General features: G+C 47.2%; 1 protein-coding gene across 1 annotated transcript in view; it reads right to left on the bottom strand.

Annotated features, from left to right (window-relative positions):
• LOC105814984 (chromosome unknown open reading frame, human C14orf132) overlaps positions 1–10,630 on the bottom strand; it is a 36,910-nt gene extending 26,280 nt beyond the window's left edge. The window contains exon 1 of the mRNA XM_012650107.1: positions 10,509–10,630. Within this exon, the coding sequence (XP_012505561.1) occupies positions 10,509–10,535 (27 nt within the window). The 5' untranslated portion in view covers positions 10,536–10,630. The remainder of the gene's footprint in view (positions 1–10,508) is intronic.
• Between the last annotated feature and the right edge of the window lie 4,797 nt (positions 10,631–15,427).

Raw genomic sequence — 15,427 nt, 5'->3', positions numbered from 1 at the left:
GGGTGCTGGCTGAACGGGGGCTGCCACCTGGGTGGCCTCGGGCCGGAGCAACCTGCTCCCACCCCAGCCCTCGCTTTCTCTTTGTGGGGAACGAGGCTTCTTAGGGTCCAGGTGCCTGGGACAGAGGCCTAAAGAAACCCAGATCTGCTCACCAAGCTGCCTGACTTCTGGCTACCTGCACACAGACTGGCTCCCTCAATGTCTCAGGGAACGTCCTGTCATAGGACACATGAAGGAACCCCAGGTGGCAATGGCAGGCCAGAAAAGGATTTGGCCAGTCGGGGCGTGCTGTGACTTTCCAGCTTGGTGCATGCCAGGCTCACCTGCAGGGTATGTGCGTGTGTTACGCACATTCTACGGCATTCAGAAGAGAGAGGGAAGGGCCGGACCAAGGTTCCAGAGCTGGGAGGTGGGGACAGTGGTTCAGATTTAGACTCAAGTGTCACATTCCTTTTCCCACAACAGAAGGAAAGGAGAAAGGATGGAAATATCGTTGTTAAAAACACAGGCTTAAAAAAATCCCACTTGTAGCCAAGGCGCAGTAATAGGGACTGGATATACCCTCTCAACCGAAACAACTGAAAACTTAGACATAATATATGAAAATGGTTTTCAAGACATTGGACATCAGACAGTGAAGGACAATGACCCTTGAGAGATGGAAACTAAGCCAAGTGAGCCATACATCTGCTCCAGTTTACTGCCTTTGGAAGATTTCCAGGCCAGGGAGCAGGGAACTCAGGCAGAGCTCAGTGGACTCCCTGACTTGGAGAAATGGAACCGAGAGTTTGGTGAGCTCAAGGCAGCCAGACGCTGAAGGTCAGAGGATGGAGAGAAGACAGCCGCACAGAGAGAGAGCCCTGGGGTCTGCAGAGGGCCACTCACACATTTAACAGAGAACTGGTGAGTGCATGCATGTGCTGAAACTACCTGAGACGGGGAAAGAATCCCCAGAAAGGATTACAGGGAACAGTGCCTGGCACCCACACAGGGCTGGAAATTATGCCTGTTTCCACCAGCCATTTTGAAAATCTCATAATTCATGGGGCATTGAGTTGAATATTCAGAACAGCCTTGCTGCAGTAGCGGGGAATAATTAGATTAAATATGGTTTGGTCCTGCTTAACAAATATTAAAAGCAATATTCCCCCCCTCCCAAAATCAAATGGTTCCCAAATAACTTAACTACATCCCAGAACAAAGCTCAAGAATGTTTATAGGAACACAAAAATATCTAGCATCCAGCAAGGTAAAATTCATAATGTTTGGCATCCAGTGAAGAATTATTATGCACGTAAAGCAGCAAGAAAATATAAACCATATGAGTAGAAAAGGCAATCAATCAAGACCAACCCAGAACAGACGCGGATTTAGAATTAGTAGATGAAGACATTAAAACAGTTGTTATAACTATTCTCCATATGTTCAAAAAGCCAGAGGAAACACTGAACATACTAAAGAGAGAATGGAAGAGAAATATTTTTTTAAAGACCCAAATTAGCTTCTAGAGATGAAAACTACAATGTCCAAGGTTAAAAATACATTGGGGCCGGGCACGGTGGCTCACACCTGTAATCGTAGCTCTCTGGGAGGCCGAGGTGGGTGGATTGTTTGAACTCCGGAGTTTGAAACCCGCCTGAGCAAGAGCGAGACCCCATCTCTACTAAAAATAGAAATTAATTGGACAACTAAAAATACATAGAAAAAACTAGCTGGGCATGGTGGTGCATGCCTGTAGTCCCAGCTACTCGAGAGGCTGAGGCAGGAGGATCGCTTGAGCCCAGGAGTTTGAGGTTGCTGTGAGCTAGGATGACACCACGGCACTCTAGCCCGGGCAACATAGTGAGACTCTGTCTCAAAAAAAAAAAAAAAAATACATTGGATGGGATTATCAGCAGATTAGATATTGCAGAAGAAAACCTGGTGAACTTGAAGACATGACAATACTAACATCTAAATGAAACACAAACAGAAAAGACAAAATGAACAGAGCATCAGCGAACTGTGAAACAACTTCAAGCCTCCTAATATATATATAAATGGAGTCTCAAAAGGAGAGGAGAGAGAAGGGGGAACAGAAAAAAACGTAAAGAAATAATAGCAGAAAAATTTCCAAATGTGATGCAAAGTATAAACTCACGAATGCAAAATACTCTCCAAACTCCAAGCACAAGAAGCTTGAAGAAATGGCACTAAGGTACATCATAACAGAATTGCTCAAAACCAGTGACAAAGAGAAAACCTTAAAAGCAGCCAGAGGGCAAAAAGACACATTCAGAGAACAAAATAAGGATGGCAGTAGATTTCTCACTGGAAGCCAGAAGATACCTTTAAACAAACTGTCAACTTGGAATTCTATGCCCAGTAAAAAATACTGTTCAGAAATGAAAGCAAAAGAAAAAAAGCCTTTTTTCCCCCCAAACATACAAAAGATGAAAGAATGCATCACTGGCACTTCTGCGTTACTAGAAATGTTGAAGTCTTTCGGGCAGAAGGCAAATTATACCATATAGAGATACGGATCTACACAATGGAATGAAGGGCACTGGAAATAACAACTGCACGAGACAATACAAGAGATTGTTTTCTTACTATTTAAATCATTTACAAGAAAACTGACTTTAAACAAAAATAATAACAATGTAGCATGAGGTCTACAACATATGTACTGGTAAAATACATAACAACAATGGCACAAAAACCGAGAGGGGAGAAATAGAAGTATACTGTTGTAAAGTTCTTACCATATGTGCAGTGGTATAATATCACTAGCAGATAGGCTGTGATAAGTTAAAGATCTTTCCTGTAAATACTAAAGCAGCCACTAAAACAACAAGAGAGTTGTGTTTAATAAGCCAACACAGGAGATAACATGGAAAAATAAAAATTTCTCAACTAACCCAAAAAGTGGCAGAAAAGGAGGAAAAGGAGAACAAAGAACAGGTAGGAAAAATAGAAAACAAATTTAAAAGACAGTAGATTTAAACTCAACCACATCAATAATCACATTAAATGTAAATGGTTTAAACACTCCAATTAAAAAGCAGAGATTGTCAGACTGGATTTTAAAATAGGCTCTTGGAAATTTACGTCCCCATAAAAACCTGCAAAACAGATGTTTATAGCAGCTTTATTCATAACTGTCAAAACTTGGAAGCAGCCATGATGTCCTTCAGTAAGTGAATGGATTAATAAACTGTGGTACATCTAGACAATGGAATATTATCCAGCACTAAAAGGAAATGAGCCATCAAACTCTGAAAAAACTTGGAGGAAACTTAAGTGCATACTACTAAGTGAAAGAGGCCAATCTGAAAAGGCTACATATTGTATGACACTAATTACATGACACTCTGGAAGAGGCAAAACTGTGGAGACAGTAAGATCAGTGGTTGCCAGGGGTTGAGGGGAGGAAAAGATAAACAGATGGTGCACAGGGGATTTTTAGGGCAGTGACAATACTCTACGTGATACCGTAATGGTGGATACATGTTGGTGGATACATGTCATTATACATTTGTCTAAGCCCACAGAATGTACAATGCCCACGGTGAAGCCTAATGCAAACTATGGACTTTGGGTGACAATGACGTGTCCACGTAGGTTCATCAGTTATAGCAAATGTGCCACTCTGGTGGGGATGTTGACTGTGGGAGAGCCATGTATGTGTGGGGATAGAGGGTCTATGGGAAATCTCTGTATCTTCCTCTCCATTTTTCTGTGAACCTAAAAATTCTCTCAAAGAATAAAAACAAAACCAAAAAGTCTTTAAAAAATAGCCTTAAGTGGCACAGAGACCTGTGCAAGGGACTTTGCCAGTCTAAGCCTCAGTTTCCTCACCTGTAAAATGGATCTGAAAGTGCTATTCCATGGGGCCATTGCAAGGCTTGGATGCGATTCTATGTATTGTTAAATACAGGGCTTGCCTGGTACCCCGAATGCATTCGTTAAATGGCAGCTGTGATGGGAAGGTACAGGGACCATTTTGTGGGGCCAGAAGGGGGAGGGAGTGAACAGAGATAGGTCTCCACCACTTCAGTATAGAAGGGGCAGGGGTTCAGGCCCCAGAGGAGGACAGAGAGCAGAGCAGGGCCTCCATAAGCACTCGAGTATTTAATTGGAGACTTACAATCCACCTCCAGATGCCCCAGTTCTCTTAGCTCTGTGAGATTCCATTGTTTCAAGTCTGGCATCTTAAAACACTATCCAGAAATGTGGTCTACAAAAATCACCAGGATTTTTGCTTCTTCCTTAACTGCTCATTACATCCCTGCAAAAATGTAGCCTTATACCATCTCCTGAAGCAAATCTAATTAGAATGATAAAATATTTAAATATCTGCAATGGGAATGGGAAGCACAACGACACAGGCCCTTTGGTTAAAAACATTTGAGATAATAGACAATTTGTATTTTAATGATGATTCTTGCTTTAAGAAATAGGAGCACCCACTGCCCGAGGAAAACATTCTCTAAGCAGTAGAGTGTCAGACTCCTTGGAATTCTGTTTTTCTGGGTAGTGGTGTGTTCTCTGGGGACCGAAAACTTCTGCTAGTTTCTTATAGCTCTGTCACAATGATCCCACAGGCCCTTGAGGGCGGCTAAGACTGTTTCAAGAGATAACAGAATCGCATCTCCAGTACTACCAGATGTCTTTTGTGATATTTTCCCCTCCATGAAAAATATTAAAAATGCAAATTAGAGGCCCAGCGCAGTGGCTCACTCCTGTAATCCTAGAGCTCTGGGAGGTCGAGGCAGGAGGATCATTTGAGGTCAGCAGTTTGAGACCAGCCTGAGCAAAAGCAAGACACCATCTCTACAAAAAATAGAAAAATTAGCCAGGAGTGGTGGCACAGGCCTGTAGTACCAGCTACTCGGGAGGCTGAGGCAGGAGAATTGCTCGAGCCCGGGAGTTTGAGGTTGCTGTGAGTTACGATGACGTCACTGCACTGTAGCTGGGGTGACAGAGCTAGGCTGTCTCAAAAAAAGGTGCAAATTAACTGTGAGTGTCTCAGGTCTGGAGGGGGGAAATGGGAAGGGCTGGCAGGGGATTTACTGGTGTCTCAGTTATGAGCACACTCACACATAGCACCTTCCAGAAGGACAGGTCCAGTGTTAACATGGCGTTCCAGGTGTGACTGTGTCCTCCTACCTAGCAAGGCCAAGGTTCTGAGAGGTGGGCTGAGGGGAGAAGTGGGGGTATTCCCAGCTCTTCAAACACAGAAATACTTCTCAGATCTCTCTGATACGATGTTGAACCAAAAGAACTGTCATTTTGTAGGTCAAAATTGGTCAAATATCAGCAATTTCATATATCAGCCTAATGAAGTCATGGCCTACCTCCTTCTCTCCTGGGCTTGGCAGTCAGTATACCAGGTTTTACCAACCTCTACACACACCTGTCCAGTCTAGAGATAACACATCAGCAGCCCCAGCATGAATCCAGCCCACACACCTGCTCTGATTGGTCCAGGTAGTAGCCAGTCTCCAAACACAGCCACTATCCGTTCCAGCCCTCCCTCCTGGGCGTGCACGCTGCCCCCCACACCAAGAGCTGGAATCTGACTCCCCTCCCTTTAAGTCTGGGCTGGCCTTAGGAGTTTCTTGACTGAGAGAACGTAATGTTAGTGACATTCTGGGACATCCAGGGCTAGGTCCTAAGAAGCCTGCAGCTTGCATCTGGGACTGTTGGCTCTGGGGGAAGCTAGTGCCATACAAGAGTGCAATGACCCTGAGACCTCCATACTTGGAGGAAGCACAAGACACCTGAAGAAACCCTTGCAGGATGAAATTCCAAGTGGAGAGTGTGAGGAAGCCTCATGCTGGAAGCCTAAACTCCAGCCCTGGCTGTTCCAGCTGATGCAACTGGAGCGAAAACAAACTATCTAGCTGAGTCCTTCCTGAATTCTGGTCCCAGGAAATCATGAGCAAAATCAATTATTGCTTTAAGCCACTAAGTAACTGAAATAATAAGCAGTAAGTAACTGCAACAGTCCACATCATGGTTGGATGATTTGTTAAAAATTTCTAATTAGTTGCCAACATTAAAAAATCCAGGCTGCATGTGAAAATCAGAATCTCAGCTTTCTTTAAAACCCAGAAGCCCCTGCAGCCCTAGGCATGCATGTCTGCAGGGCACAAGTAAGGGGCTGGAGCTCGGGGGCCCCCTCCATGCCAGGCCCAGCTCTCCAGGGCACCCTAGCCCCCACCACACCCTGCTCCACTCCTTGAGGTCACCTAGCTGGCCTCAGGCTCCCTGGCCTCACCCCCCACTCCCTCACCACCTGCCTCCTTTGCTCCAGTCAAATGGCTACTTGCAACTCCCACCCCCAACAGGAGACACTGTTTCAAGCCCCCTTGCCTTTGTGCACGCAGTTCCCTCTGCCTGGAAGGCCCTTACTCTTACGTCTGCATAACAGCTATGCACCCTTCACACTCAACTTAAGTCAAACCTCCAGAAGCTTTCCCTGACCTCTGGGCTCCTGGGCCCTGTGTTTACCCCATCCTCTCACGTGTCACCCGCAGGGACTATGGCATACCCCTTTTCCCCAGCACTCCATGTACGGAGGCCTGGCATACAGGAAACGTTTGCTGAATGACTAAATAAACAGTTCCATGACGAAGGCAGTTTTGTCCCCATTCCACAGGGGATGAAACTGGGGTTTACGTAAGTGATCTGATCACTGCCTCTCTAAGACCAGCAGCCGCTAACCCAAGGGCTGAGATCCTTTTTCTTTATGGGTCTTCAGACCCTGTTATGGGTTGAATTGTGTCCCCTCGAAAGATATGATAAAATTCTAACGCTTGGTACCTTTAAATGTGTCCTTGTTTGGAAATAAAGTCTCTGAATATGCGATCAAGTTAAGATGAGGTCATTAGGGGAGGGGAGTCGGACTACAGCTCTTGATGGTGGGGGAGGGCAGTATGTGAGTGCAGGAGGGAGGGAAGGAACAGATGGTGGCTGTCTTTGGACACAGGCTACCCCAACGGTGACACAAGGATTTTGGGCTCAGTTTTAAGTCTGTGATCCTTCCCCTCTCCCCAGCCTCCTGGAGGTCTGGGTGGCCTTGCCGTCCTGGCCACTTCTGGCCATAGAGAAACAATGCCCCCTTTCGCTGCTCCAGGGGCCCGAGGGCTGTGTGGAGCGGGGCTGGGGTGCTTTCCGGGTCGGGGAAAGGGCAGCTGGGAACCTCCAGGCTCCGGGACGAGGTGGGGTCCACCAGCTGCATCTTCATAGCATCAGCGCCCGCACCCTGTCCCACGCCTCGCACACAGCCTCATACAGCGCCCGGGAGGGCACCTCTGCACAGGAGGGCTTGCCAATAACTGGTGTCCACTATATACATCCAAAAGGGTGTCTTTTTAACGCTTAGCTTTTGAGAGGAAATCTTTCCAGCATGGTTTATACACTCTATGGGTCTTAAGCCCTAAACAGGAATCACATGTAATGATGTGGGGAGGGAGAGGCAGCTTGGGCTTTGGAATCACATGGATCTGGTTTCAATCACTCAATCAGTTAATCACCCCGGCGTGCACTCCTGACCCCGCCCAGCCCTCCAGTTTCTATCTTCTACAGGGGCCAGGCCTTCCCAAGGCACCGTTTCAACTGGTAATATATGTGCCATTGCCCTGCTCAATAACCTGCAATGGCTCCCACTGCCTACTGATTACATGGGAACTTCTCACCCCAACAGTCAGCACCTTCTCTAACCTGGCCCTTGGCTCTCCCTCTCAGTCCTCTTGTGCCCTCGACCCTCCAGCTCTCTGAAGGGCTCTGGGCTGCCCTACCTCCATGCCGCTCCACCTAGAATACCCTTATTCCCAGGCCCACCAGGGGGAATCTGCTGTAGTTCCAATCCATCTAGAGCCCTCATTCTCCAAGTCCTGATCATGACAGGTGTTAGTGGGGAGGGCATCGGACATCTCGCATCCGCTGTCTTTTCCCACTAATGTCTTTTTATGAACATACATCTTGTCTCTTCCTCATCCAATCACCCAACAAATACTTGCTGAGGACCTACTATGTGCCAGGTACCTTGCCCGGCCCAGCACTTGAGCCATTCCCCTCACTGGCCTTGGCCTGGGCCATCATTTCTCCAATTCCCTAAAGCACCCAGAGAGAAAATCTACATCCCACTCAACTTTGTCGCCCCGCATCCTTGTCCCAGTGCCTGCCACGGAGCTTGGCACAGGCAGGTACTCAGCACTCGCTGAACAAGTGCGTGGATCCGCTAACACTTCTCCGGGAACTGACCCCCGCCCCCCGCTGAGAGAAAGACTGTGGTGGGGGGCAGCGACTGTCACACACACCCTGGTGGTCCTCGTGCACACCCAGAGCAGGTGCTTAGCACTCACTCCGGCCAAGCACTGCTAAGTGCAGCAGATACAGAAGTGACAGTTCCCACCCTTATGGAGGTGACTGGAACAGACCCAACACCAGAAGGCAATGCAATAGAGTACGACCGGCAGGGCTACGAGAGAGGCACAACGGCAGAACCACTTCCGAGGGCGGGGGTGGGGGGAGATGAACCATTTCCAACATGTCTGTCCTGTCCCTCGTACTGTGTCTTTCTGAGGATGAAACAATAAGGGGGAAAAACACTCAGGCCCAGATTGGAAACCCAGTTCTCCTTACTAATGGTGTGTCCTTGGGCAAACTATTTAATCTAGTTTAAGTTTAGTATCCAAAACTGGGCCTACGTTGTAGACTTGTAAGGATTTCCTGTAACAAAGTGCCAAGTGCCCAGCGGCTAGCACACAGTAGGTGCTCAGCAAACCTCAGCACCTGTTCCCATTGTGTGGTACTTCATGTTTCTTTGCCGTTAGCACAGTACTGAGCATGTAACCAATGCCAAACATCCATCCAGGGGAATGTATTGACCAGGTGGAATTTGGATTGTAAACAAAAAAGAAAAATAAGAACCCAGTCTCTGTGCAGGTTCTGCCGAAAGCACTACAAAGCCCTGTTTATTTTGTTGAGTTACCATAGCAACTCCTGATGCTCCAGCCAGCCTCAGGGTTAGCAATGATCAATTTATCTTGTAACCATGGAAACGCCAGTATTTCAGCAGGATCCAGAGGGGGGAGGCAGAGACAGACATTGTGTGCACTCTTCTCCCCTCTAGAAATAAATTCTGGAAAGCCTCCTCAGTTATCATGTGGCCACTGAAAATGGTGTCTGCATGGCAATATTTATAAGCATGGGTTTAGAGACAGGAGATGGAAAATCAGGCAAAAAAGGGCCTGCGATACTCAGAGAGCAAATAGCATTATTGACAACTTGTTGGGAGACCGCCAAAGAGCTGGGATCTGGGTTCCTTGGAGCCAATTTGGGGTTCTGCATCCTTTTATGCCTCCGTTTGGGGACTCGATGTCCACACACAGTCTGGATTTTGCTGTTACTTTTTAAACAGGCTTCCATCGCTGGTGAAGTTTGGGGAAGAGGAAAGTGTCCCCTCAAACTTCATTCCCTGTAAAAGAAAACAGCAGCAAGTGGGGTCCCTGCCATACACCCAGGATAGAGAAGGGAGCCTGGGCGGCCTGCCTACCTCTCCGCTCCCAACGTAAGCGACCCACACAACCAGAGAAGGTCCAAGGTCTGAATTTGGTACGCTGGGACTTGTTCTCCCAAACCAAATGCAGCCCTTCCCTAGAGCCAGGCTGTGGTTAGCACTGGGTCTTCCCAAGGGCCACCAAAGCATGAGAAATTGGGTGTTCATCTTCGTTCTGGCTCAAGAGAGTTAAGGCACAGAAACACAACGACCTCCCAAGCCCAGAACTCAAGGGGATTCTTGTGGAACAAAAACCAAGCAGTGAGAGGTCATTTGTTTTTCCTGCCATGGGGAGCCTGTTTTGCGTGGAGGGAAGGGTTATGGTCGCGCTGGGAACTGCTGGCTAATTAGCCTCAGCACAAAGCGAATAGGGATAAAACCACCGATGCACTTCCAGGCTTGGCCTGTCACACAACGCGAGTCACACCGCCTTCCTCAGGCGGCAGGGGCTGTGGTCCCCACCCACAGGGGAGAAAAGTGGTCGGGGGGCGTCAGAGGTTACCGACAAGTGACTAATTACCGACGCCTCGGGGAAACAGCGTAGAAGAGCTAGGACGTCCACCCACCCGTGTCCGCGCGGGTCTGGACCGCCCCAGCCTTGGAGGGCTCCGGGACACAGGAAGGGGGATGGCAGGTGGGGGATGGGCCCGGAGGGGGTGACTCGGGCTGCCCAGGCTCCTCGCAGCCTCCCTGCACCCCGGGTGGGAAGGGCTCGAGCTGCGGGTGCGTAGGGTGCACCGCCGGCCCCACCCGGGGACAGCCGAGCTCGCCGCCCCGGACGCGCGCACCAGGTGGGGGTGCCCGGCTTGGGACAAAGGACCAGGACAGGATCCCGGGCGGGCGCCACTGCCCGGCCAGAGTCCTCCCGGTGCGCCTAGTCCGGCGGGGAGGGAAAGACCGTGGCCCCGAATCTCCCCAAACTTGGCGGCCCAGGGCACTTGGCGAAGGCGCCCGTTACCTGCGCAGCCATAAAGGAGAGATCCATGGTGTCGCTGCTGCCGCCCGCGCTCCAGTCCTCGCTGCTGCTGCTGCTGCTGCTGGTCCAGCCACCTGCACAGCTGGCCGGGAGCGGGCCGAGCAGTGAGCAGGCGCGCCCGGGCCCCTGGGGTGGTGGCGGCCACCTCACCAGCCTTGGCGTGGCGGTGCGTCCCGAGCCTGCACCGTGCCCCCGGGCGGCTCTGGGCTCGGGGCTCCAGACACAGACTGGGCGGAGGGCCCCGAGCGCGGGGCGGGGCGGGGCGGGGCTCGGGGGACTGGGCGCCCCTCCACGTGACCACTCCCAGTCCCACCCCCGGGGCAGGGCCAGCGAGAACCCCTGAGCGCTCACAATCATCTTCCTGTGTGGGCTGCAAGGGGAAACTGAGGCCCGAGGTCGCCCAGCTGGTTGGTGGAAGAACCAGCCTGGAACCCAGGTCCAGCTCTGTTGGCGCCCGACGCATGCAGCCGAGCTGAGCGCGCCCGGGGCTGTGGGCAGTGCTTTCCTCAGGCTGGCATGCCTTGCCCTGACGGCTGAGGACCAGGATCAGGGTGAGCGGGCTTTCCATGCCAACTCTACGCCCACAGTCAGGGTGCTCCCGGCTCTGGAACTGGGCAGAACGGGGTTTAAATCCTAGCTCTACTTTGTTGTGCAAGTTAGTGTCTCATTGAGCCTAGATTTCTTATTATGTAAAATAAGGGTAACAAAACGTAAGAATTAAATGAGATAACGTGCACAGCACATGAGTGTCCTCAATAAATGTGAGCACTAACATGGCTAATGATATAAGGGAGACTACCTTGTCAATGTCCTCTTCTAGGATTGCACAGTGCACAACTTGCACAACCGGTACTCTGTGGCTCTGTTATGACTTTCTCTTACCTCAAACAAGTATCCAAAACCATGCAGATGCCATAGCTAAAATGAGAACAGCAGAGATGCCCAAAGAGGCCTATTGCAGCCCAGGACTCCCAGACTTTGTCACAGGCAAGGAAGCTGTGGCACAGAGATGGAACAGTTTATTTTCAAGGTCACCTAGCAGCTGGGGACCCAGCAGGGGCTGTGAGAATGGGACCAGGACCTCACTGGCCACAGAGGGCTTTCAAGATGTCCTATCTTCCCTGGATTTTTTTCTTCTCCCTTTCTTTCTCTCTCCTCTCTGTCCCCTTCTTTCTTTCTCTTGTTTGCTCTTTTTTCTTCCTCGCTTCTCTCTTCCCACCTTTCTCCTTTCTCACTTTGCTTGCCTCCTCCCTTCCTTCCTGGGTCTCAAAACCTTCCAGTCCCCTGGCCTCAGCCAGTCCTGTGCCTCCCCACCCATCATCCTGCTGCCTCCCAGCCTAGCTCGCGTGCCTGCCCAAACAGCCCACGGCAAGAGCGGCCTCTCTTGGTCCCATCCTTCCTGTGTCCAGTGGCCCATCAGCCTGCTCAGGACCTTCCACAGCCCCTTGTTTCCTGTAAAAATATTATGTACTTTTATCTTGAAGTCTCATCTGTACAGAAGGACGTGTATGTTGTGTACGTACAATTTAAAGAATAATAAAGCCCCTCGCGGTTTAAGAACTAGAACAATGAGCAATAGTCTTCAAGTCCTGGTGGGTCTCTCTCCAAATGCATCTCCTCCCCACTCCCTCTCCAGCGTCACCGCCATCCTAAGTTGTCACGTTAATTGTTCTCTTGCTTTTCTTTAGAGTTTTGCCTTTACAGGTTACCTGTTTCAAGTCTTTATAAAATAAAATTGCTGTTTGGTGACTTCCCCTCCCCTTTTTCATTCAGCATGGTTTGTGCAGCTGATGTCTGTTGTTTTTCACTGCTGTACAATATCCCGTGTGCGTGTCTATATCGTATGTGTATCAATGCACTAGGCCTTTGGTGGTGATTTTCATCATCTCCAGGTTTTCTGCTGCAGCAAACACTGCTGCTATGAACATTCTCAAACGTGTCTCCCAGTGCACAGGTACAAGGGGCTCTCAGGGAATACGATAGGGATGGACCTGTAGGGCTGTGTGGTCAGCTCATCTGCATTTTCACCAAATGATGCTCATTGCTTTCTAATTTCCTATTTCCAAGGAAGTTTTATCCATTTTACTGTCCTACCCAGAGTATGCAGGGGTTCTTATTGCTCCACATTTTCACCAACACTTTGTATTGTTAGATTTTAAAAGTTTTGCAAATATGATAAAATGTGTTTCATTTGAATTTAATCCTTATTTCTATAATTACTGATGACATTAAACATCTGTTGGTCAGTCCCATTTCCTTTGATGAGAAATGCCTGTCACAAGGTCTTTTGTGCTCTTTTTAAAAATTCAGTTGTTGATTTTTTTCTTACTGACTTTTTGTAAAAGTATCTATGTATTTTAGATACTAATCTTGTCGGTTATAGGTGTTTAGATATCTTCTTTTATTTGTACGTTTTATTTCACTCTGTTATATATTTTGATGAACAGAAATTCTTAATTTTAATTTGGCCAAAATTTATTACTATTTTCCTTTGCAATTAGTCCTTGTTTAAGAAATCATTTCCCAACTTAAGAACATAAAGATACTCTCCTATAATTTTTTAGTAAAAATTAAAACATTGTTTCTTTTCATATTTCAGCTCTTTTATTACTGATTTATTTTTATTGTGGGGTAAGGAAGCAATTTTATTTCCCCCTTATGAATATTCGATTATCCCAGGCCCTTATTGGGCAGACTAGCTCTTTCCTGTTGATCTGCAACACCAAATTTGTCAGGGGCCGTCTAGGTATGGGTCTGTTTCTAGGTTGTTCTGTTCCATTGGTTGTTCATCTATCCCAACACTAATGCTATTATGATTTAGATACTATAGCTTCATACTAGTTGATATATAGTATGGCAAGTTTCCTCACTGTTCTTTTTTAGAAATTTCCTTGCTACTTACTCTTGCCTCTTTGCTCTCCTGGATACATTTTAGAATTACCTTGTCAGCTCCCTGAAATAACCTGGACTTGAACCCAATTATGTTAACTCTTTTTGTAAATTGACATCTTAAAGATAAAAAATATTTCTCTTTAAGAACAAGGTACGTCTCTTCACAAACTTAGCTCTTCTTTAACATTTTAATATTAAGATCTTGCAAATCTTTTGCTGAAGTATTTCATGGTGATTTTCAACGAAAATTTTTATTTTGAGTTGATTGTAGATTCGCATGCAGTTGTAAGAAATAATACAGAGATCTCTTGTATCTCATGCACCCTCTACCCAGTTTCCCCCAATGGTAACATCTTGCAAAATTCCACAATATCAGCACCAGGATGTTGGCATTGACATGGCAAAGATACGGGACGTTTAAATTCGTCACCCCAAGGAGCCCTCAGTTTGCTCTTTTACAGCCAGCCCTACTTCCCTCCTACCCCAGCCACTCTTTAACCATGACAACCACTAACCTGCTCTCCATTTCTATAATTTTGTCATTTCCAGGATGTTGCATAGATGGAGTCATGCAGTTTATACCCTTTTGGGATTGGCATTTTTCACTTAGCATAGTTCTCTGGAGATCCATCCAGTTTGTTGCCTGTATCAGTAGTTTGTTCCTTTTCATTGCCAGGTAGTATTCCATTTATGGATATACCGTAGTCTGTTTAACCATGTCCTGTTGAAGGACATCTGGGTTGTCTCTAGCTTTTGGCTGTTATGCATGAAGCTGCTATAAACATTCATGTACAGGTTTTTGCATGAACATGTCTTCAGTTCTCTGGGATAAATGTCCAGGAATTCAATTGCTGGGTCATATGGTAGTTACATTTTTCTTTTCAAAGAAACTGCCCAGCTGCTTTCCACAGTGGCTGTACCATTTTACTTTCCACCTGCAACGCAGGGGTGGTTTGTCCACATCCTTGCCAGCATTTTGTGTTGTAATGGTTAATTTTATGTGTCAACTTTAATGGAGTGCCCAGATTAAACATTATTTATGGGTGTGTATGAGATGGTGTTTCTGGATGAAGTTAGCATTTGAATTGGTGGAGTCAGGAAAGTAGATTGCCCTCTCCAAAGTAGGAGGGCATGTCATGAAATTAGCGAGGGCTTCAATGGAACAAAAAAGCAGCAGAAGAAGGAATTTGCCTTATTTTACTACCTCCCTGCCTAAGCTGGGACATCTCATCTTAACTAGCCCCGCTCTCGGACTGGGATTTATATATAACGTGTGCTCCCCTGGTTGTCAGGGGACTTGCACTGAATTATAGCACTGGCTGTCCTGGGTCTCCAGCTTGCAAATGGCAGATTATGGGACTTCTTAGGCTCTGTGATTACATGAGCCAATTCTTCATAATAAATCTCTTATATATCTATACACATCCTACTGGTTCTGTTTCTCTGGAGAACTTTGACGAATACAAGCATTGTCATTATTTTTTACTCTAGCCAATCGGATAGATGTGTCATGCTATCTCATTGTGGCTTTACTTTGTATTTCCCTCGTGGCTAATGATGTTGAACACCTTTTCAAGTGCTTACTTGCCGTCTGTGCGTCCTTTTTGGTAAGGTGTCTATAAATGGATCATACAGAATGTACTTTCTCTGGATAACTCCTTTGTTCAGCACGATGTTTCTGAGACTCACCCATATTGTTGTCTTTATGGGCAGCTCCATTTTTACTGCTATGCCCTATTCTGATGTGTGGATGGACCACAGTTTGTTTGTCCATCCTCCAGTGGATGTTTGGGTTGTTTCTACGTCTTTGGCTATTATGACTAAATGTTTATGAACGTTTGTGTGTAAGTCTTGCATAGATATTTTGTTTGCTTAGTTATGTGCCTATGAGAAACTGCGAGTCTGTTTTACAAAGTGTTTGTACGTGTTATGCTCCCCACAACAGTGCATGAGAATTCCAGTTGCCTCACATTCTCGCCAGCACTTGGTATTTTCACTGCTGTTTTTTT

The sequence above is a fragment of the Propithecus coquereli genome, unplaced genomic scaffold (genome assembly GCF_000956105.1).
Source record: "Propithecus coquereli isolate 6110/MARCELLA unplaced genomic scaffold, Pcoq_1.0 Scaffold310, whole genome shotgun sequence".
In the NCBI taxonomy this organism is placed as follows: Eukaryota; Metazoa; Chordata; class Mammalia; order Primates; family Indriidae; genus Propithecus; species Propithecus coquereli.
The sequence above is the reverse complement of the archived record's forward strand: the minus strand, read 5'-3'. Positions and strand labels throughout refer to the sequence as shown.